At 40.4% G+C, this 24,600-nt stretch overlaps 1 protein-coding gene across 1 annotated transcript in view; it reads right to left on the bottom strand.

Annotated features, from left to right (window-relative positions):
• Positions 1-24,600, bottom strand: part of DNTT (DNA nucleotidylexotransferase) — a 542,670-nt gene that overhangs the window by 342,126 nt on the left and 175,944 nt on the right. Inside the window, exons 4-5 of the mRNA XM_082267614.1 lie at positions 16,114-16,284; positions 13,187-13,258 (exon numbers count right to left, since the gene is read on the bottom strand). Coding sequence (XP_082123740.1) covers positions 13,187-13,258; positions 16,114-16,284 — 243 coding nt within the window. The remainder of the gene's footprint in view (positions 1-13,186; positions 13,259-16,113; positions 16,285-24,600) is intronic.

Genomic DNA, 24,600 nt, shown 5'->3' with positions numbered 1-24,600 from the left:
GTGATTTTTTTTTACCAAACATAGGTAGCAGAAAACAAATTGGCCAACAATTTAAAAAAATTTTGATTTTTTCCTTTTTTTTTGGGGGGGGGGGGGAATTCATATAAAAAAATGTTAAAAATATTGTTATTTTTTCAAAATAAACGCTTTTTTTTTATTATAGCGCAAAAAGTAAAAATTGCACAGGTGATCAAATACCACCAAAAGAAAACTCTGTTTGTGGGAAAAAAAAGGACGTAAATTTTGTTTGGGTATGGCGTCGCACGACTGCGCAATTGTCAGTTAAAGTCGCACAGCGCCGAATCTCAAAAAGTGGCCTGGACGTAGGACAGCAAAAGGTAGTAAAGTGGTTAAAAAAAAATACACATTTGTTTAACCACTTCAGCTCCGGAAGGTTTACCCCCCTTCATGACCAGGCCAATTTTTGTGATATGGCACTGCGCTATGTTTACTGACAATTGTGTGGGTGTGCGTCACTGTACTCAAATAAAATATATGTCCTTTTTTCTCCACAAATAGAGCTTTCTTTTGGGGGTAGTTGATCACCTCTGCGGTTTTTTAATATTTTGGCTATATATACAAAAAAAGACTGTCGATTTGGAAAAAAAAAAAAAACAATGATTTTTTCATTTTACTATAAAACATTCCCAATGAAAAATGTAAAAAATCGAATTTCTTCATCAATTTAGGGCAATATGTATTCTGCTACATATTTTTGGTAAAAAAATCCCAATATGTGTATATAAATTGGTTTGCACAAACGTTACAGCATCTACAAACTATGGTATATTTATTTATTTGTATTTCAATTTTTTTACTAGTAATGGCAGCGATCAACGCTTATAGTGGGACTGCGATATTGCGGCGGACCTAACTGACACTTTTGACACTTTTTGGGGACCAGCGACACTAATACAGTGATCAGTGCTAAAAAATATGGACTGTTAGTGTACTAATGACATTGGCAGGGAAGCGATCAAAGGGTTAAATGTGTTCCTTGGGAGTGATTACTAACTGTGTGGGGGGTGCTTGTACTGGGGGAATGTAAAGATCTGTCTTCCTGCTTAGCACCAGCACATTTCCATCTCACAGAACGTCGATCTGCCTTGTTTACATAGGCAGACCGCTGTTCTGCCATTCTGTCCACCAGACCCACTGATTTGCTCCCACCCTGCTGCTGTATATCTACGGTGGGCGGTTGCTAAGGGGTTAAGCTATAAAACTAAATGTCTCTCCGGTTAGGTTTTAAATCTCTTTTAAATAAAAGCTGAGATAATTTGAAGTCATGTGACAATCCCATTCTATATTTTGCTTCTTTTCTCATTAGGACTGTCATCTTCTTCAGCTGCTGCTGACTGATCCTGAAGTTAAATTAGAGGGCAATCTAAAGACTAAAATAATAGAGTTTTGTTTTAATAAGAGAAAAGCGTAAACCAAGCAGCAATTATGTTTTCTTAGTTTGTCATTTCCAGTCTAAGGAACTGCAAAGGGGACAGGGTGATTTCTATGCGTATTACATTATTACCTAAATGCTTACTTACAGTGTTTTCTTTATTTCCAGAAACAATGTTTATATACTTGCAATTTCCCTTTTAACTTGCTTAAAAATGTGACTACTCCAGGAAGAGTGAATTCCCCAAGCACAGCCCCTCCCCACCTTGTATGTCGTAGTCCTCTCCTCTTCTGGGAATATCCCATTACTGTCTGTGAAGGCCAAGATCCTTTGCCTCTACCTTCACCTCCCTATACATTTTTATGTAGCAACCAAAGAAGGAGCACAGGTGAATACTGTAGAGCTACCTTTCTCAACCTCTTTTTTTCTTTTCAATCCTCTTTATTAAGAAAAGTTTTAATAGCAGTTACATAGGTTATCAGAGACCAGTCCTACATGGTCAGTATTACAGTTGTATAAAGGGGAAAAGCATGTGTGTTTAAGACCCTATACTATATATGTACTTATATTAAAATGGTAATTTTGCAATGTATTATCACAACATGAGATTAGAAGAGAGAAGACGTGAAATGAAGGGATGGGGGGAAATAGAGGTAGATGAGAGGGATGGATGAGAGGGTGAGGCAAAAGCAAGGGAAGGTATAAGTGCCCAAGGCAAGGGGGGCCTGGGGGGTGGTCTAATAAGTAAGCGTACAGTACCAGCAGTGACGGTCAAGAAGGTGCTGAAGAGCCTGAAGTATGCAGGCAAGAAATGTGATACCCATAACTCCAAGATTTTATTTAATTTTTTTGTCCATGTTGCCTTGGGGTTTTGCCAGCAGTAACAGGGGAATATGGACTAGCTATGGCCTCTCCCTGGCCAATCAGAAGAGTAGGGAAAATGAGAGTAGGGAAAGAATGGTAGGGAGAGATAAAGAAGGCAAAAAATGCCTTAGAAAAGCACATAAAGCAGAACCATGGAACCATAATAAACAATAAAAAGTGCAGACACATGTCTTAATGGGTTAAGCAATGACCCCATATGGATTTGACAGATTTGACCTACTTCCCATATTTGAAACCATGTGCTATTATATTGAACAAAATGAATAAAGCAATAATATAAATGCAAGTATAGTTAATAAAGTATAACAAAATAACAACATGGTGGTTGGTGGATTATTGTGCTCACCTTACATGGGTGGTCAGAAGAGAGGGACCCCATTACATTGGTGGACCGTGGGAGAAGGGCCTTATACATTGGTGGTCAGTGGAAAAGGACCCCCTTACATTGCTGGTAGATGGAAAAGATCACCTTACGTTGGTGGTGCATGGCGAAGAGCTCCCTTACATTGGTGGTCAGTGAAAAAGGAGCCCCTTACATTGTCAGTGGGAGAAGGGCCTCATTACACTAGTCATCAATGGGAAGAATTTTCCTTACTTTGGTGGTCAGTGGAAATTATGTCCCCCTTACATATGGCAAAAAAACGAATCAGTATTTATATGAGAGGCAGAAACTGCTCAGTACTTAAAGAACCACTTACAACTTCTGGAGGTACCCTAAGGTCCAATAGAAACCTTGTTAACAAAGGCTGCTAAGGGATGTCACCTAATTGACAGCTCTGAGTCTTCTGGAGCTGCTGCTTCACTTCTACAGCATCAGACAGCATCACCCAGCAGTAGCCTCAAGTTGAAATCATGGGTTCAATGAGAGGGTCTCTACAAAGTCTAACTGCACTTTTGCTCCCAGAGAAACAACAAGAGGTAAGAGAAAATTTCCATTAAGTGGTGGTGACAAATCTGCACCTTTGACAAGTAATTTTAGCCTCCCAGAGGTTATAAACCTTCTCCAATGCATCATAAACTAGGAAATATTATTTGACTGAAGTTAAACTTTAAATTATTTCTGCTGTTATCTCCCGAGCAACTGTTACCAGTTATGCCACACAGAATGCAGATATCTCCTTCCTGAGTCCCTAAGGGCAGTCAGATTAATTCCTTAGATTAAAAGTTTGCTGTTAAAGCCTTTAACCACTTTACCACCGGAGGATTTTGTTGTCGTACGTCCAGGCCACCTTTTGCGATTCGGCACTGTGCAAATTTAACTGACAATTGCGCGGCCATGCAACGCCATACCCAAACAAAATTTACGTCCTTTTTTTCCCACAAACAGAGCTTTCTTTTGGTGGTATTTGTTCACCTGTGCGATATTTACTTTTTGCGCTATAAACAAAAAAATAACGTAAATTTTGAAAAAATAACAATATTTTTCACATTTTTTTATATGAAATTCCCCCCAAAAAAATGTAAAAATCAAAATTTTTTTACATTTTTGGCCAATTTGTTTTCTGCTACCTATGTTTGGTAAAAAAAAAATCCCAATAAGCATATTTTAAATGGTTTGCGCAAAAGTTATTGAGTTTACTAACTAAGGGAAAGATTTCTGTCATTTTTGGTGTTTTTTTTTAACGAGTAATGGCGACGATCTGCGATTTTTTTTGCGGGACTGCGACATTGCGGCGGACAGATCGGGCCCTTGACTGACATTTTTGACACTTTTGGGGGTACCAGTGACATTACTACAGTAATCAGTGCTATAAATATGCACTGTTACTGTAAAAATTACACTGGCAGGGAAGGGGCTAATTTTATTGGAGAGGGAGGGGTTAATGTATGCCTGGTGCTTACTAACATGTGTGGGGGGAGGTGACTGAGTGACACAGGGACAGATCGCATGTTCAGCTATGCTGAACCCTGCAATCTGTCACTGTCTGTCACTTAGGAGATCCGCCTGCTTTGTTTACACAAGCGGGCGGATCTCCAAACTCGATTCCCCTAATTTTTGGGGCCTATACAGGCCGACACTTACTTCTGTATACTGTGAATGCCTAATGTACCTCTAGCCATCAAATACACTATGATCTTAGCTTTCAGTTAAACCCATGTGGGCTAATTTTTGGGGCCTATACAGGCTGACACTTACTTCTGTATCCTGTGTGAATGCCTAATGTACCTCTAGCCATCAAATACACTACGTTCTTAGCTGTCAGTTAAACCCATGTGGGCTAATTTTTGGGGCCTATACAGGCCGACACTTACTTCTGTATCCTGTGAATGCCTAATGTACCTTCAGCCACATTACAGCATTCTTAGCTGTCGGGTAAACCGATGTGGGCTAATTTTTGGGGCCAATACTGGCCGACACTTCTTTATCCTGTGAATGCCTAATGTACCTTCAGCCACAGAATACTACGTTCTTAGCTGTCAGGTAAACGCATGTGGGCTAATTTTTGGGGCCTTTTATGGCCGAAACTTACTGCTGTATCATGTGAATGCCTAATGTACCTTCAGCCACAGAATACAGTATTCTTAGCTGTCAGGTAAACCCATGTGGGCTAATTTTTGGGGCCTGGAATGGCCGACACTTCTTTATCCTGTGAATGCCTAATTTTTTAGACTGGAAATGAAAAACAATGGGTCTGTAAAGGTTCCAACAAATTGTGGAATGGATGCAGACCCATTTTACAGATGTGTGAATGGACCCTATATGTATTAGACATGTATTTACCGGCTGCTGTCAGTTCTGGGCTTCTGGCTGATTTATGAAAAAGATATATATATTTTTTGCTGTAAAAAAAAAATAAATAAAAATTTAGGGCAACTTTTTCAATTGCAACACTTCTGTTATGACATTGTCCATGTGCTGGGACTATTTGTGCACAGCTAGTACGTCTTTTTTGGCTGCAAATATGACCTAAAGGTTTTTCAAGTTCGCCTCCCATTAAAGTCAATGGGGCCCGCAGCGAACTTGCGGTTCGCGGACTTTTGAGAAAATTTGTGGCTGACGTTCGCGAACCGCCCCGGTCGATGTTCGTCCATCTCTAGTCACCATAATCCCCATTGGAAGAGGCTAAGGGTGTCACCACAATCCCCATTGGAAGAGGCCAAGGGTGTCACCAGAATCCCCGTTGGAAGATTTCCCCACTACAACCCAAAATTTGGGATTTTTTTTTTATTTCTCTTTCAATGATAATGGTAAACAGGACAAATAGAGAGGGTGAATCTCCCTAACGTGGGAACAGACAGCAAAAAGACCTGACAGGGTTCTTATCCCTCTCCACTCTTTCCAAAACTTAAAAAAAATGTTTTGCCTTTAATGACACTTTAACACTGAAATCTTTATCCCAAAAGAAAAAATAAATAAATAACTGTTGCTGTAACTGCTTATAAATAGGGATGATCGAACTTTTGAAAAGTTTGGTTCGACCAGAACACCTGAATTTCCCAAAAGTTTGGTTCGGATTCCAGAACCCCTTTAAAATCAATGGGACCCGAACTTCGGGAATCAAAAAACACAATTTTGAAGCCCTAAAACCCAATAAATGCCCCTAAAAAGTGCCTAGGGTTCTGGGTCATGCCCCATGGACTATGAATCAGGCAAAAAAAAGTTCTTAAAAATTGTCGTTTTTGATAGAGAGACAATTATTGAAAAAATTATTGGGAAAAAAAATGAGATCTCTTTAGATTTAGTGTCTGGGGGGGGGTCTAAAAAGTGTACCTGTGAAGTTTCATCTCTGTAGCATGTCCAGAACCAGAAAAAAACTGATTATTTTTCTTAGAATTTCAGTAGCGCAGGGATGGTGTTACCCTCTTTTCACACCTGGGCGTTTTTGTTTCAGGCATTTTCAGGCGTTTTTTTGGGCGTTTTTTGAAGGCGTTTGGAGGCAGGCATGACATCTGAACTTCTGTATAGACTCCTGATGAAGGGTTTCCCGCAACGCGTAGGGTAATGGGTGCTCTTTGGAAGTCTGTGCTCCACCCTATTCTTGTCTGATCCGACAAGTATTTTATCATGTTATGTGTCTGTATTACATATTTGTTGTTTTTTCTATTCAGTTGATTTTATGTCTACTTAATAAACATATGTTTTAATTTTATATTTGGTGTTATTTTGGCCATAAAAGTCCCATTCCCTTTAGGGGGGTTTTCTTTCTATCCAAACTTCTGTATAGGGGTATATATATATATGTGTGTGTATATATATATATATATATATATATATATATATATATATATATATGTATATGTATACCCCTAACCCAGAATCTGCATAGTGGGGTCACCCTGACATGGCAGATTTCGTTCACCCTGGCATGGCAGAGTCAGGTCACCCTAAACTACACTACGGTCACCCTGACATAGCAGAGTCAGGTCACCCTAAACTACACTACGGTCACCCTGACATGGCAGAGTCAGGTCACCTAAACTACACTACGGTCACCCTGACATGGCAGAGTCAGGTCACCCTAAACTACACTAAGGTCACCCTGACACTTAAAGGTATCCCTACAAAAACTAGATTATTGAATCTAACTAAAGTGGTATATAGTACCCTAACTACACTGCATATCCCTTTCCTCACACTAAAAGAACAGCTCCATACAGCAGAAGATAATTGCAAAATGACACTGGAGCTTTACAAGCAGCAGGAGAAACACAAATGCTTCCACTCTCTTCCACAGCCTCTGTATTACAGTGCTAGAGGTTTGGCGGGGCTATGTTATATACTGGGGGGCGTATTCACTCCTGATTGGCCTCTGGACCCCGTAGTCACTCCAATCACATTCCTAGCAGACTCCTGCCCCCTCAATTGGCTTTTACTGACGTTTCTGGGCCAATCACTGGCTTTTAAAGCCCAGTTCCTGTCCCGTTGCATTTTGGGCGGTTCTGGCCGAATTTTGAACACCCAATGTTCGATCATCCCTACTTATAAAGTATTACCTGGAGTTTGGAGCCACCCCAAGACAGGAAAGTAGAAAACAAATGTAGACACCACATTTAAAGATTTTAAGCTGCACTCATTGTTTTTGTTTGCTTTTGGGTTTAGATGTGCTTTAAATAGTCCTAATGAGATCAGAATCTGAGATTAATATTTTTTTTTTCACACAAAAATTAGCAGGCATTAAAATGTAGAAAAAGCAACAACTTTTTTTTTTTTTTAAAGTAAAAACAGATTAAAACCTCTATTGTGTTATTTTTTATGTTCTGTCATGCTGAAAAGATTTGGAGATTCAACAGGAAATGAGAGGAAGTCTCCCTAAAGTGAAGGCAAGTCCCATCTGACTTTACACTGGAACATGTGTCCCAGTTGGATGGTTTCTCTTGACCTCTTGATCTGGTGACAACACATTTGGGATTTCCTCTTGTTTTCTGCTCTATTGGTAATGGTTACTAGGACCAGTAGAATGTTTATTCTCCATGGAGAGAACAGAATAAAAATATAGGACAGGGATTGTAAGCTTTCTTTACTCTATCCAAAATGGGGGGGGGGGGGGGGGGGGTTGGTTATTATACCTACACCTTTAGGTCTCCTCTAAAAAATATTTTTTTTCCCTAAAATGAGTGAACTATATCTTTCATTATATGGTTTTCTATCCTTTTTATTAATTTAGTTACTCATCCCTTAACACTCTCCAAAATCCTCTGATGTCCTTTGAGATATTCTTAATTACAAGTCTTATTATTCCTGGGCAGTGTGTGTGTGTGTGTGTGTGTGGGGGGGGGGGGCATTTATCCATTCCAAGTCAATAAAAATACTCCATCTGTACTTCCCGTATAAAGCTTTATTTACCCAGCTATAACAACACAATACAGAAGCAGCACAACAATGATGATTTGATCATTCATTTAGTACTATCAGATTTTATTTGAAACTGTTTCTTCCTTGTCCCGCAGCGACCAGATGCAAATTTAGTGCGCAATATGTTTCTGATTGTTTCTAAAGTCAGAGTCAATAAATCTCTTCTTTATGAATGCAATATTTTCCATCATGTCTAGAAACTAATATTTTCTTAGTAGTAAAGAGTAATAAAAAAATGACAATGTTCCAAAGTAATTTAACTTGAATACTGCCCATTCTTATTGAAAAAAAAGCTTGGTACATTTCCTCCAGACACATTATTGTATTTCTCATTAAAGGAGATTTATATCTGCTATTTTTAATTATTTTCCATTTATTATTTTTTTAGACTTCATCAGAAGACACTGCAGAGTTTCATTAACAGCAGCCTAACACAGAGATGAAATTATATTAAATCTAATTCTATCATACAGGACATGAAAATGGCCATATAAAAAGGACAAAACCATGCTGTAATGTAAAATTAATATAATATTATTCTTCATTTAGGAGATTTCTTGTAAATGAATATCATTTTTTTTTTTTTTTTACACAGAAATAAAGAAATACTAAAATAAAATTATTTTTGGCATTTATAACTGTTCTTTGAAATAGAACACACTCTACCTTTTTCTATTCTGAATAAATATCATAGTATTAAAAATGACAAGCTAAACTGTCAATGGTGGGAGAAGGAACAATGACCACACTCAGTAAAGGTTAAAGCTGTTCAAAAGGCAGCTAGACACATATTACAACATTTTCAAAAACTGGTTTATGTAAAAAAACAGAAAAACATTATAAATTATCAGAGAATAAAATATTTAAAAAGAGAGTTTTTTTTTATATATACTATATACTGTATGTGTAAGATCAGCTTGAAGCCCAATTCCAGCTCACAAATGTTTTAAAATATTATTTGCTAGGCACATCTGAAAACATATAGTCATAAACAATGATGTAGCGCAACTATATATGAATACTTTTGCAATAAAGTCCCAACATAATAGAAAGTCCATTCAAAATTGTCCAACCACCAATTTGTGATAGATTCAAATATCTTCCAATACATCAAATGCCACTTGTGCTTTGCTTGCTTCCACCCTGTGTAGATAGCAAATGCTCACCTTATAATATTGACCCCAATAACAAATCAAGGTCAAAGTGTGCTATTGCCCCTTCTTGGGCTAAAATATCCACAGCTCCCATGACAGACTTCTTTCCTTTGCTGATACTGCACTCATGGGCATGTACCATGCAAAACAGAATGGGACTTATAGTTCTCTCCGTATATAATTAAAAAATAAATAAATAAATAAATAAAATGCACTCACTTATGGTGAAATGCACATGTGGTGAAATTACCTAGCAATGTTTTAACAGCAAATTTTGGTGTATTGATTTACATAGTGTATATTTGGCCTGAATGTTGACTGCGCTGATTGCTTTGGGTATTCTTTGGTTTACATCTGAAAACAAAAACAAACTCAATGCCCTAGCTCCAGCGATGGGCCCTGCAGACTCAGTGCTCTATGATTCAGCCACAGTCCTCTTCAGGACTGAATGCTGCCCAGAGCCATTTAAACCAATGCATATGAGCACAGTGCATCATGGACCAGCCTCCTGGGGAAACATCATAAAACCACCCTGGACTCACAGAAGAATGCTACATTTTGAACTTACCCATACCTTCCAACTTTCTCAGAAGGGAATGAGGGTACCTATTAGCAAAAGTATGTAAGCATAGGACACACACCCCTACCCCGCCCCCTAAAAGGGGAAGTGCTTTTTTACCAGTACTATTCCTTTATATTGGCTTTTGGAATTACGAATGCAGCAATTTAGAAATTGGATGAAAAGTTTAGCACTGGGAAAGACTTCTGATAGCTAAATAGTGCATTTTATATACAACTATATAGATCAGACCAAAATGAGGGAACCATGAGGAGGAAAAAGGGACAGAGGGACTTTGTTCCAAATGAGGGACAATCCCTCAAAATTAGAGACAGTTGGGAGCTATCATTACCCACTGCCAGAGAAGAAGGGAGATGACCTCTGACATCACAAGGCCAGACCATCATACTAAAAACAGAAGGATTTAGATGTGCAAGTAGATGCAAGAAGACTTTGTGAGGTGAGGGAGAGATCAGTTTTCAAACAACAATGGCTGTGTAGTGCTCAGAGTAACAAAGTAACATCAGGTTACCAAAAATCAGCTGTTTTTAATTAAAAAAAGTTCCTTTCTTCATGGAAATCACACAACGCATTTTAATTTAATAACTGACTCAGCCAGTTGCTGTCTTATCAGCAGTACCCTCAGCCAATCCTACTTGCTGGAATGGTAGCTAAGTACCACTCCCTTCTCCTTTTCCAAAGCACTGACAGGTGGTAAGGAGGAAGTGGTAACATTGCTACCTTAGTTATGCTCTACTGTGTCATAAAATAATATGTAATAGGTTAATTTTTTAGCAATGAGTGAAATGCATTGAGTTGATGGGGAAGGTAAATTAAATGAAGGTAGTTTTTGGTGGTTTGTAAAGGACTTTAAATAGCTCTTAAAGCGGAGTTCCGGCCTCAAATACATTTTCAACTAAAAATACCCCTGTAATACTAATCCATCGCCCTTTACAGAACCGCTATTCTCGTACTTACAAGGTGTACAGCATTGGATTTGAGTCAAAAATCTTACATTTAAAAATGCTGTCTGGGCGCGGCCATCTTGGATGTGGGCATCTAAAGCCGCAGTGTAATCTGCTGTGTCCTTCTTCCTGATTCCAGGGAGTGTTCTGGGAGTTCTTCCTAAATTCCAGCCTCCTGGGAGTGATGACAAACAGCTCCCAGGATGCAATGCAAAGGCGGAAGTGATGTTGGTGGCTGTGGCCACAGAGGGGGGGAGAAGGAGGAAGCACAATCAAAAATGCCCTGAAAATAAGGTAAGGGACCCCTGAAAAAAATTGAAAATGCCCAATTGTTGATCAGCATAGCGAGCACTCCAGGAATCACTAAAGTTGCAAAATAGGCCGGAACTCCGCTTTAAGGTTTTTTCCTTTCTATTATCCTAGATTTGTTCTTGTGCCAAACAGGTCACATTGTTAGCTAGGTATATAATGTTAGATATTGAGAAATGGACAATAAAATGTGAAAACTTTTTAAAATATTTTTTAAATGTTGCTAAACTTTATCTTCTCATTAATATTATTACTTTTCCCTTTTTTTTGTTTATTGTTAAATCTTTTGAGTACAATGTCAATGCTGCCTGGCATGGTAATCACCTTGGCTTTGTTAGTAAACATTTTTCAAGCAAATTTCCGCTAAGCAGTCCAAATAGTGAACTTTGTGGCTAGATAAAGTCCATTAAGAGTGGGGTCGGATTGATTAATATCAGGTATATGGTATATATCTGTGGTCCAATAATGTTGTAATAGTTTATCAATATATTTGTTAACATTATTTTTATAATTATGTGTTTTTTAATAAGTACGATTATTTAGATTGATATAAATTTGTGTGATAATGTGGACATCCAGGGTCATTCAGTATGGCATCAGATTAGTGGGTGGTAGTGTGGTATTGGTGGGAGTGTTTCCCCGATTGCCATTTGGTTCACTGCCAGTATTTCCGGTTTTGAGTTGAGCATTCTCACATTTCTTATCACTATTGCTGTTGATGTGGAGCAAGGGCAGATAGGGCTTCACGATGAGGGCAATCTGGCATAATGCTATTTCTGCTTTTGCGCTATTGCGGATTGGCAATTATGCCCATATACACCATTTCTGCTCATGTGCAGTTTTGTACAAATGTAATTTCCAGTGAGGCGTTAGTCCCAGGGATGCTGGAAGTGGATGAGAGGACCACGCAGAATCAGTATGTGAAGAGAATAGAGATAGACACCGCCGATAGAGACACTAATAAGGTGTGTCTGTGCTCCCTGCCCAACTATGGATGTCCACATGTGTAACAGTTATGGGTATTGGTATATAAGTGGGTGTTGATAACGGCTCCCCCACTTGCTGAAAAAGCCCAGAGGAGGGGGCGTAATGCGTACGAGTGGTAGGAGCCTTTGCTTGATCATCAATGTGAAGGGGGAAGGGGCAGGGAATGCCGCTCAGGTGTGCGTCCAATCTGGTGCTGGCTAGATCCGCCGTCCGGAAAGATGCATGTGAAAATGTGGAGCCGCACACAGATAGATGAAATCAAAAAGGGTGTTTTTATTCTTCAAAATCATCCAGGACAAACAGACAGTGTGAGGAACAGAATATGTCCAAGGTAGACGCGTTTCACGGCACGAACGGCCGCTTACTCATTACCACGGTGAGCCTTTGCTTGAAATGTCAGAAGCAGCAATTTTATCAGAGTGGTGAGCTGAATATATGCCTGATTTTTATATATCCTTGTAAATGTTTTTTATCTATGTGTGTTTTTAGTACATTTTTTGGATGTGGAGAGCACTATGATTTCTCTATTTTTTCCCATGATATGATTTGCTGAGGAATAAGTACCAAGAAAGGAAGTTCTCTGATTGAGGAAAACGAGTGGGAGGAGTGGTCTAACGTCATCCTGATTGGAGTATAATAAGATCTGAATGACTCTGTAGTGGGGTCATATAGTGGAGGTGAGCAGGCACTTGGAGGTGGTGGGAACCAAATACAGTGGAAGATAATATTGGAGCTGTCACTTCTTTTCAGTGCACACAGCGGTGGATTCCTTATTGTTGGGACTTAATTTTTTATTTATATATATATATATATATATATATATATATTTTTTTTTTTAGATTTTGTATGTTTTACACAAGTTATGTAATATGTCATGCCAATTTTGGATTTGGATACATGTCATTTTGATGTAGTCTTATTAAGATCATTGAGTTGTGCTACACTTTTATGTACACATTGGCTTGGAGAGTCAGTTGGTGAAAACATTTAAGTGTTAGCTGCAGTCATACCTATCATATAAGGTTAGTTGCGTGAAGGGTGTAGTCTATTTATTGTATTTTTTTCAATATAGATGTTTGCTCTAATTATATTTATTATATTGTTTTTTACACAACATACAACTAAATTGCATTTGATTACCTTAAATGATTTATATCTCTCTGAACTTATCACTTCCTCAACTCTGGAGCATTTTCCATCTTCAAGAATCTCCTAGAAATACAATCATAGTAAGTTAAATAAGTTCATTATTAAAATAAGCTTTAGTCAGATGTTTATTGTGGGGAATTCACTCCCTACACTGTTACCTTCTGCCCCATTACCTACATAGCATTACAATGAGAAAATTGAATTAGTAGAGATAAAAACGTGAACCAAGGGCTAGTTTACTCTAGAATGCTGTGCGTATTCTAGAACGGGCCGTAGCCTCGGTTTACACTAGAATGCGATGTGGGAAATTCAGGATCTGTGTGCATTTCCCACACTGCATTCAAATTGCGCAGCCCTTGCCATCTGCAGTAGGTGTCAGTACACCCTTAGTGACATCCCACCAAATGCAGATCACAAACGCAGTGCGTATGCCTGCACCGGATCACATGGTTGTTTTATACCATATGTGTTGCAGTGCGTTTCCAAAATAGCTGCATGAAGGACTTTGGTGCGGATGTGGTGCAATTTCAGCCCATTCAAAATGCACCGCACTGAATCACAGGTGAATTGTACCAGAATGTGGTGCATTCCTGTGAAGCCAAGCTTAAGATCCTTGATAATAAAATCATCAGTGTATGCTCTTTCTCATGGAGAAAAAACGTTCATAAAAAAAGAAAAATAAATGTGAGTTTGTGCCACAATACTTTGTATTTTACTTCTGTCTGTGAGCTGCACATGACCATACCTAATATATACTGTGTATGTACTGTCCTGTATTCTGACTCTAGGGGGATTAATAAATTAGGGCCTCTAACATGACCAATTTCATGAGGTATGCATTACTTTCCTACTAACTTCTTTTTACCTTTCCAATTAGTTAAATATACTCTTTGCTCTCCAGCCGGCACCAGCCTGTGGGTTTCTACATGACTAAATTACCATACAAGAATCCTCCAGTGTTAGGCCCCTTTCACACTGTCTGCTCCGTCGACGGACTCCGTTTTTCTCAGCGGGGGATCGATCCGCCGATCCCCCGCTGAGCAGGCGGATGGCAGCTCTGTCTCCGCTCTGTGTGCAGAGAAAGAGCTGTCAGGTCCCCGCTCTTCTCTATGGGGGAATCGGATGAGAACAGACCACCTGTCCATTCTCATCCAATCCCATCCAATCCGATCTGCCAGACAGATGGTAAATAGGGTTTTCATTCGTCCAGATTTGAGGAACAAGATCGGATCGGATGTCAGCAGACATGTCTCCGCTGACATCCGATGCCCCATAGAGATGCATGGGGCATCTGTTCAGATCCACCTGAAAAACTGACAGGCGGATCTGAACGGACCGTATCTGTAAAAGGGGCCTTACTGCTCCATCCCACAGGCCTGCTCATTACCGACTGGGTGAGAGCAATTAATTCTCTTCTGGATGTAATGCTTGGCCTGTTTGGCTTAAAGTGGCCACCAGCCAGGGTTACATAAACTTATGGTAAGATTGTTGTTGAAATAAATGTTCTGATGACAGGGTCCCTTCAAAGTGCTACTGCACCTTTGATCCTAGAGACACAACACAACAGCAAGTAAAAAGGACATTTCTGCAAAGTGACGGGATATCCCTCCTTTGATAAGTATTTTTGACCTGCCAGTGGTAGCCCTTCCCCACTGTATCACAAATTAGAAAAATTATTTGGCTGAAGTAACATTTTAATATTTTTAATATTACCTCTTCATTAATAAACAGCTCTCTAAAGTGGTTCTAAAGCCTCAAGGTTTTTTACCTTAAAGTGGTAGTAAGCTCTGTTTACACTAATTGTACCTACAGCTAAGAATTATAATAAGGCTTACCTGTAGGTACTGTGAATATCTCCTAAACTTGCACAGTTTAGAAAATATTCAGACTGCATGCAGCCAATGACATCACCGGCGCATTAGCTCTGAAGGTCTGGCTTACGGAGTCGGACCTTCAGATCCTGTGCCGGAAATGGCGCCTCCATGCTCCCTCATCGCACCCCTGGCCAATCATGTAGCCAGAGGCCGCAAAACGGGAAGGAAGACCAGGGGAAGATGTCAGCCCTCTCAGTGGTGACATTGCAGAGCTGGAGGGCCTCATTCTAAGGTAAGTTTCATATAATGCGCTAGTATGCAATGCATACTAGCACATTGTGACATTGCTTTGCAGGGAAATTATTATTATTTTTTTTAACCACTACAAGTGCACTGGGAAAGGAGGAGCCAAGAGTGTCGGGGGGGGGCGAGAAGAGGAGGATCAGGGCTGCTCTGTGCAAAACCATTGCACAGAGCAGGTAAGTATAACATGTTTGCTATTTAAAGAAAACAAATCCTTTAGCCCCCGTTCACACTGGGGCGACCTGTCAGGCGACCTGGTCGTCTGACAGGTCGCCTGCCATACAGAAGCTATTGACCCGTTCTAATAGGAGCGACACAAGTCGCTCCGACTTAGAAAAAGGGTTCGGAGCTTCTTTGGGGCGACCCGGAGCGACCTGCATAGACTTCAATGTTATGAAGTCCGTACCGGCCGCTCCAAGGTCGTGGTGCGAGCAGCGCGCCGCGACCTCTGAGGTCGCCCGGCAAAGTAGCGTCGCCCCAGTGTGAACGGGGTCTTAGAACCACTTTATTGTAGATGTAGCAATCCTTTTCAAAAGTAAGAGGCTTACTACATCAAAGTTGCTTGGCATGAAAAAGTTGATACCCGCTGCTGCCAACCATTCACAATTAATAAACAAGGGTAAACGAATTATAGCTGTTTTGTGATTGGTTGATTCTGCAGACCATCACTGTCTGCATTGTTTTATAAAATGAATCCCTAAGTATATAGTAGTAATATTGCAAAAAAGTAAAGAACAAGATAGATGGTAATCACTTTTTCATGACAAAACCTTCTTTCCCAAAAAAACATTGTGTCCTTACTTCAATGATGTATTTCATCTGCTGTCCCATGTGAGGCAAGCCTTCCACATCTTTCATTGTTACTATAGGAAATGGAAGTGATTTAAGCACAGCTGAGGCTCTCTGATAGGCCTTACGAGGTCCTTTATTTTCAAAAAATTCATAATTTTCTGCCAGGATATCAAAAGCAATCTAGAGAAGAAAATGGAGAAAATAAATATCTTCTATAATCGCGCATCATGCATCATATAAGTATGCTCTCTGTTATATACTGTTCAAAGTAAAATGTTATTAGCTCTGCAGGCAACTCTCTAAAGAATACCTCAACCCAATCACTAAAATCTCTGAAAAGTTGTACCATATTAGTATGATTTCAAAAGTTGTTTTCAGTCTTTTTTGCATATGCAACTTCAAAAGATGAGGTCATGTTCAGGGATTTCCTATTATGAGGGGACAATTTCTCCCAATTGTGTCAACTTCCACCCTCAGGGAGACTACAGCACATATAGACAGGAAATGACTGAAAGAAGCTGGCGGAGATCAGCTGCACTGAGATTCAAAAAGAAATGGATCAGGGCTAAAACAGTATTTTTTTAAAAAAAACATGGCAATTAATTGTGATATTCAGGGTTTTAGCAAATGCAGCCCTGCACATTGTAGACACAACATCTGCTTTAAAGAAATTGGGATGAATGTACAGAAGCAGCTTTAGCTCACTTATGTAATTTTTTAAGAGGCATCAATTGTCAATGAACTTATTTTACTTATTTTAATTGAAGGTTTAAATATTTGTTTAGTCCAAGGTGTACATATAAGGAGAAATACTTACAGTACTTTATCACTGGCATTGGTAGGCTTCCTTTTGATCCATGCAGTGCTTTAAGTGGGCCGGTATGCACTGGTACTCAGTACCGCCACTTCCAAATATGGCTCCTGAGCATACCGCCACCTCTCCGTGCGCCTTAGCTCGTTTTGGATATCTGCTCCCTCAATTGCCCCCCCCAAGAATATTTCCCACTCCAGAGCCAGACCAGTCACCACCAGTGAGTCCCCCTGCTCCGGAGTCCCAGCCCAGGCCAGGGGGGGTGCTCTGTGGGGACCCTGATGTGGGGTGGGGGGGCGACAAACTTTATAGGCTATAATAGAGTACCGGCACCTCTTTTGGGCCATTTAAAGCACTGGATCCATGCAAGCAGTCCCCTGTAGGCTCATCTTAAATGCACTTTGGGCTTACATGCTTGCCCCTGATACATGCAATCCATGGTTATTATACAGACCAGAGATTTAGGGAGAGGAGGAGGGCGCTAGAGCAAGCCAAATAAGAAGTCAGGTAAGTTATAATGTCTGTGCATTTACCCTCCCCCCACCCCAGACTTAGCAAGCATTTAACCCTTGCAGTTCAGGGTCCCCCACTACAAGAGTTATTTTGTCACATTCCCAGGGTTCAAGTTTACAGTTATCTCATGTTTTGTTTTGGGTAGAGCAGGGAAGGATTCAAAACCTCAAGGTTTTGAAGAAGCACAATGTTTGTGTGAAATGTGTTACCTCCTTGCCAGTCTGTGTCCTTGTCCTGGTCGCGGTCCTGCACAAGCTCAATAAACCTGTTGGACTGGTCCGGCATTGATGTGCAGCCAATTATTTTTCGCTGTTGATCTAACACTCACGGTTGCGAGTTGGAGCTAGCACTCAGTCCAGCCAGCTATCTTGATCACTATACTCACCTGGAGAAGCAGCTTTTCTCTATCTGTTCTAGGATTCGCAACCTGCCTGGTTTTTATTGCTTTTCCGGGGCTTTATGGAAAGCCTAAAACCCCTGTTAGCATTTTATTGCTATCTTTGCCTCTATTGCAGGTTTCCCCACATTGTAAACAGAACAGCGATGCATGTATCAAATTAGTCTATTGAGTTCTACTATTTTGCTTATTGTTCCTGATTATGCTACTGGGGCAACAGCAATTGTATGGCCTGCTGTGGTCATAAATATATTTTGAAGATGTATTAAAAGACCCTTGGACATACATCTCAAGGATCAAAAAATTCAGGGGTATGTGAAAGGAGTACGTCCACACACACCTACACAGGTTGAACTGGATGGACTATGTCTTTATTCAACTACTATGTAGCTATGTAACTATGTATTAAGCCTTACCAGCTATCATCATTATCTACCAATTTAGGCTCACATCAAAACTAACAGAGGTTACACAGTAGATCTATCAGTTATATGTCAGTAGATTTCTGTTGGGGCCACAGAGCCCTTCTTAGGTTCATGAGATCTAAAGCAGACTGTATTCAGCTGACTGGTATAAGCCCTGTTAGAAGAATGGTATGTACCATAATGGCACTCATAGGCCATTGCGTAGGGGACAGGGTTAGGTACACAGCACTAAGTATCAAAATCTGCAAATTGTGAAAAAAAAATATCTTATTTTCTTCCTTTTTCTGTACAGGTAGTCCTCGAGTTATGAACATTTGAGTTACAAACGACTCATACTTACAAACAGAGGGAGACAACAGGAAGTGAGAGGAAATCTACCCCTAGGAGGTAAAATTCACTCCTGTAAGAGTTATGATGGGGAAAAAGGTGTCTTTACTGAAACTTTATCATCAATCCTTCTTTCCACAACAACCCAAAATTTTCAAAATCCCATTGACACAGGGACAGAAAATGAGGTGAAATTGTCTGAATAGGGGCACAGACAGCAAAACAAACATTACAGAGGTTTTAACCTTTCCTTATGCTTCCAAAAAACTTAAAAATATTTTTTTTTGGGCTGGAGTTACACTTAAAAATGTACCTGTTCCAACTTACATACAAATTAAACTTAAGAACAACCCTACAGACCTTATCTTGTTCGTAGCCCGGGGACTGCCTATATATTTATAGAAATTCCATAACGAAACTGAGTAGAATTCAAAGACTGTTGAGATGAGTATTTATGGTTCAGAAAACATGAAATATCCTACTTTTTCTTGTTTGGTGGTCTGTATAGTTAAAATGCAACCCTGCACATTGTAGACACAACAGGCATTTGCCTTAAAGGTCTTCAGATTTAATCTATTCCATGGAGAAATCTTCCAGGATAACCTCCATGGCATAATTTTGATCTTTTCTATCCAGAAATATGATGGACTTGTCATTATGAATTATTAAAATATTTATAGCCAACTCTTTTTAGTGTTTTAGGTTTTTTAGTGTGGAATAGAATGTAGAATAATTAAAATCCACGTCAGGTATTTATTTCTGTATACACCCTCTCTATTTGTCCTGAATGTCTAATGTCATTTGAAAAGAAGGTGATGGGAAATCCAACATTTTATAGTTGTATTTGGAACAAGATGTGAGTATGTTAGCATGCTGTTTATACAGATGTAGCACTGCCCCCTAGGGAGCTGCTGAATGTGGATTCCCCTGGGTTACCCATAGCAACACTCTGTAACATGTGTCACTTTAAAACTTGGCTCAGACAATGTACAGTCCAGGGGATTTTTTTTTGGATGGGAGAAGGGATGAATGGGATTCTCCAACTTGAACTATGCACAATTTCTGAGGACACTAACTGTAATGCGTGCGGCAAGGCCACTGCTTCACCTTGCCACTAAAGTGAAGTAGAAGATATGTTCCTGACTGAATTTCTCTTCAGGGTCCTGACTTGGCACCCCCATTCTCACTTCCCATGCATGCTAGCCCCTTGTCCACTGACTCTCCACTGGAGTGGTCCCCTTCCTGGGCAGACCCCTGGCAAGCTTCCTGGTACTCACGGACACTGTTTTTCCCTAGGTTGTTCTGCCTTCAGCTCCACTCGTCAGTATCCTTAACCTCCTGGCTCAGCATCGCACACTCGGTCAACTAGGCCGACTGCCTGTGACCACCTTCCTTGCTGACAGGAGGAGAGACAGCTTTCACCCTCCTCCTGGGACCTGGCTTCCAGCCCAAAGGCACCCCGTCACATGTGCCCCCGGCTTTTATAATATGAGAGAATTGACCGCACTCTGGTAGAGATATTTCTTGAAATCAAAGATGTTTCCTTTATTGTTCCAATAAAATCAAGTGACAGACAGTGTACAAGCAGACAAGGTTGACGCGTTTCACAACATGGTTATGAGTAAGCGACTGGCAATGTCGTGAAACGCGTCAACCTTGTCAACCTTGTCTGCTTGTACACTGTCTGTCACTTGATTTTATTGGAACAATAAAGGAAACATCTTTGATTTCAAGAAATATCTCTACCAGAGTGCGGTCAATTCTCTCATATTTTGCAAGCTTCCGGATTACGGCTCCGACCTGCACCAGGTTATCAGACATACACCTGAGCGGCTACACTTTCCTGCTCCCCCGGCTTTTATGACATATCCCAGAATGCACCACTCTTGTGCCAACCCACTGGGACAGCCACAAAAGCCCGTGTATCACTGGCTGGGTTTCCTTCACTGTCCAACAGGCTCTCCCATTGGATACAGTGGGGACACTCCCTCAGCCCAGATGAATCACACCCTGGACACATGCAACAGGCAAAACTAACAATCAGGCTCCCCTGATAAGCAGATAGAGCTGCTAAGCTTTTACCAACCTAGCACCTACCAAGGAGGGTGCTACACAGACGTGAAATAATGATTTTATATAATAAAAACAGTTCTACCACTAGGTGGTATTGTACATTTATAGCAACAAAAATAACACTGCGCTAGAGCATATAGTGAGCCGCCAGCACTCAGATCAAAGACACGTACGCCAAAACAATAAATAAAGAAAAGGGCAGCACTAAAAACAATTGATATTAAAAAGTTCTACGTGAAGAAATAAATGTCCATATAGTGATAAGTGCAACAAAGTCCCAGATAAGTAATCCATGTGAGCAGAGAGGTTCTTCCCACTTCTGAAACGTGCCAAGTATCGTAAATTGTAGGGTAAAGATAAAGATAAAGGTCCAAATTACAGTAAAACAGTGTCTGAAAAACAAAAAGGGTCAGAAAGCACTTATTATGACTACCAGCAGTGTTTTATCAAAATGCTCAGTCCCTAATCTGACAAACCAGAACTACCAGTCGAGAAAGTTTAAAATGAATGTGTCACTGATAAGAGAAGATGCATGTGTGTAGGAGAGTCCAAATCTACCAACTAATGCATGGAGAGGAGGATCAAAAAGCACAAAGTATCCCTAGGTTTAGGTAATGTGTAAATTGTGCACATATGCAAGTTAGTATAAAACTGCAAAAAAATCTAGGAGGAGCTACAGAAAGTGTAGAAGAAAACAAATCATACCATAGCAATAAACTGTACTTAAAGCTGAATTCCAGTAATGCAGCTACTTTGTAAAAACTGCAGGCATACCATAATTTAAGTCCAACAAGGTGCCTGTCGCCTCATAGACTTACCTCTTTTACTTACATTTGACAGGTTTATTGTGCTCCAGAAAGATAAGTTCAAGAGCTCCGACACTGCTCAACGTAGTCTCAGTTCATTCAAGAGCAGAGCGGCTGAAATTGCTATGCCCACCCCTCCCCTTCTTCTGCCCATTCACAGAAGCCTTTTGTATTATGTGAAGTCATTCAAAACAAAGGCTTCTGTGAATTAGCAGCAGAGAAGAGGCGAGCATAGCTGCTCTGTGTGCTTCTCTCCTCTCACAGCTGGAATGTATTCGCCAGGAGTGAAATAAACCTCTCACATATAATAACAGAGATAGGTCTCGGAGGTGAAGTGTACCTAATTGGACCTAACTCAAAGTGTGTCTGCATTTTTTGCAAATTAGCTGAATTCTCGGAATTCAGCTTTAATTAGAAAGCCATACCAGACAAAGCTAATTAAAGCTCAGCACATGCAGGACTAAATAGGATCTGCTATAGATATTGTGGAATGCACGTGAGCTATAGGAGAAGAAATTAAAGATTTTCATATAAAATAACTACTTCTCAGTGGTCTCCCTGACAGTTATGGAATACTTGTTACAGTACCTGATGCTTGTTTAGATGATGAGGTACCCATTCAATAGAGTTGATTTACCAAAACTGGAGAGTGCAAAATCTGGTGCAGCTGTGCATGATAGTCAATCTGCTTCTAACTTCAGCTTGGTAAATTATTAAGCTTTGACAAAAAAAAAATCTGGAAGCTGATTGTTTTTTATGCAGACCTTTACCAGATTTTGCACCAGTTTTAGAAAATCCAAACCCAATATGTTTTACATTATTGGACCCTACCGCAACTTCAAGTCAAGCATTTGGCTCAACGTTGCAGCGAGGCCTCATTGATCTCAATGGGCACATTAAAACCGCAGCTCAGCCTCCGGTTTTTACTGCCCCGCAGCTGCCAGTATGAAAGAGTCCTTAGAGCAGAATCTTTACTAAGAACCAATGACTGTAAAAATAGTGATATGGAGCGTGAAACATGTGAATGTTTTTGTGTGCAAAAAGACAGGTCACTTAAAGTCTCAAAATTTAGAGCTAGGACTGCCAATAACATTGGGGTGCTGTGAAGTGGCTCTGCAGCTTACGCATGTGTTTGCAAATGTGTTCAAACTAAACCCCTGTTTTTAATGCATATTGTTAGACACGTTAATTTGGTTAATTGCCGAATCATCGTACCTCCCACTGTCAGGATGATTTGAATTTTCAGCTGGTGTGCAGGGGATCATAGAAGGCAAATTAAGAGAAGAATTTCAGATCCAGGCTGAGAAATTATGCAGTGGATGGTGCCTTCAAGGGACTACTACCACAGATTACCACGATAGATCAGACAGGACCAGGACCATTTTTTTTTTAAATAAAAATAACAAGCATATTATACTTACCTGCTCTGTGCGAGGGTTTTGAACAGAACAGCCATGAACCTCCTCTTCTGCAGTGCCCCGCGATGCTCCTGGCTCCTCCCCTTGATCGGGTGCCCCCACAGCAAATCGCTTTCAATGGGGGCACCTGTGTGGGTGCGCTCCTGAGTCTGGCTGCTGCGTTCATTGACACAGGAAGCGGGACTTGGCCCTGCCCCCCACTCCCACGCCACTGGATTTGATTGACAGCAGGGGGAGCCAATGGCTCCTACTGCTATCAATCTATCCAATGAGGACAGAGACAGCAGCTGGAGTCTCTGGGCTCATGCACATCGCTAAAACGGATGGGCTCAGGTAAGAAAAAAGGGGGGGGGAGGGTTCTGGGGGTAGCTGCAACAAAGAAATGTTTTCACCCTGATGCATAGAATGCATTAAGGTGAAAAACCTTGAGACTTTACAATCCTGTTTACAATTTGATAAGAAACTATTATGCACTTTAATATTATGAGTGCACTTTGATATGGACTACACCAGTAATATGCACTTATATGTGATCTTATCTTGATTATTTTGGTATTAATTATAATTTATTGTACTGTATATATGATACTATATATATATATATTATTATACTATGATATAGAAGTTTGTGCAACACCAGTTACACATACATATATATATATATATATATATATATATATATATATTTATTTATTTATTTATTACCTTTACTTGTGGGAACACAGTGGGTGTTTCTGACAACGTGACCACTAGAATATTTAAACTAACATGCACTGACATCCCATTGATTTAGGACACAGGATATGGCACAGTGGTAGCGCAGAGGTATCAATTATTTTCACTTAAAGGCAAACTGCAAAAGTTGCAATGTTAGAATAAATCAGCCCAAGAGACAAGTAAAACATTATAAGGCCAAAAGTGTCAAAGAAAATAACTTGCTTCAGATACTGAGTGCATCTTTCACTCCAAAGAAGGTGCCTTTTTTCACATAGTGCATTGCTTCTGGAGCCACAAGTCATATGACAAATGATAAAAATGTCTGCACCCAGCTTAAAAAGGAAGTAAACTAAAGCCCCGTACACACGTACCGATCGTCGGCGAACGATCGGCCGTCTTTTGTCCCCGGGCTGTCGGTGTCTGTTGAAAAGTGCAAAGACAGCACAAGAATTTTGTCCGCCGACTACAGCCGACTGCAGAAGTGATGTCATGTAATGGTTAACTTTCCCTGTGTTTTTTCTTTTCTGAGCATGCCTAGTCTTGCAAATCTGCGGTCTGTCGGCCGAATTCTGTATTGACTGGCGAACAATCGGCCGCTCTGGTGTCGGCATACAAAAATTTTAATGCTTGCATGACAGATTCTTGTCGGCAGAATGTGCGCTGACGGCTGTTGGAGGCATCATACTAACAAGCGTACAATCGGCAGATCGTTCGTCGGCCGACGCTTGTCTGCCGACGATCGGTACGTGTGTACGGGCCTTTAGTTTTACCTATAGGAAAGCCTATATTAAGGCTTACCTATGGGTAGTGTAAATTTCTCCTAAACATGCACCATTTAGGAGATTTAACTGAGCTAGCAGCCAGTTACATCACTGGGGCATGTGCTCTGAAATAACGGCCACCCCTGCCATTTCTTCAGAGCAGTGTGCCGTCACTGGTGGCTCCCGCACGCATGCGCGAGAGTGACGTTTTTGCAGAGCGGCGAACCCGGAAAGGGAGATCGGGTAGA

Source organism: Pelophylax lessonae (assembly GCF_965119305.1).
Source record: "Pelophylax lessonae genome assembly, chromosome: 9".
In the NCBI taxonomy this organism is placed as follows: domain Eukaryota; kingdom Metazoa; phylum Chordata; class Amphibia; order Anura; family Ranidae; genus Pelophylax; species Pelophylax lessonae.
This window is presented reverse-complemented; position numbering and strand designations above follow the sequence as displayed.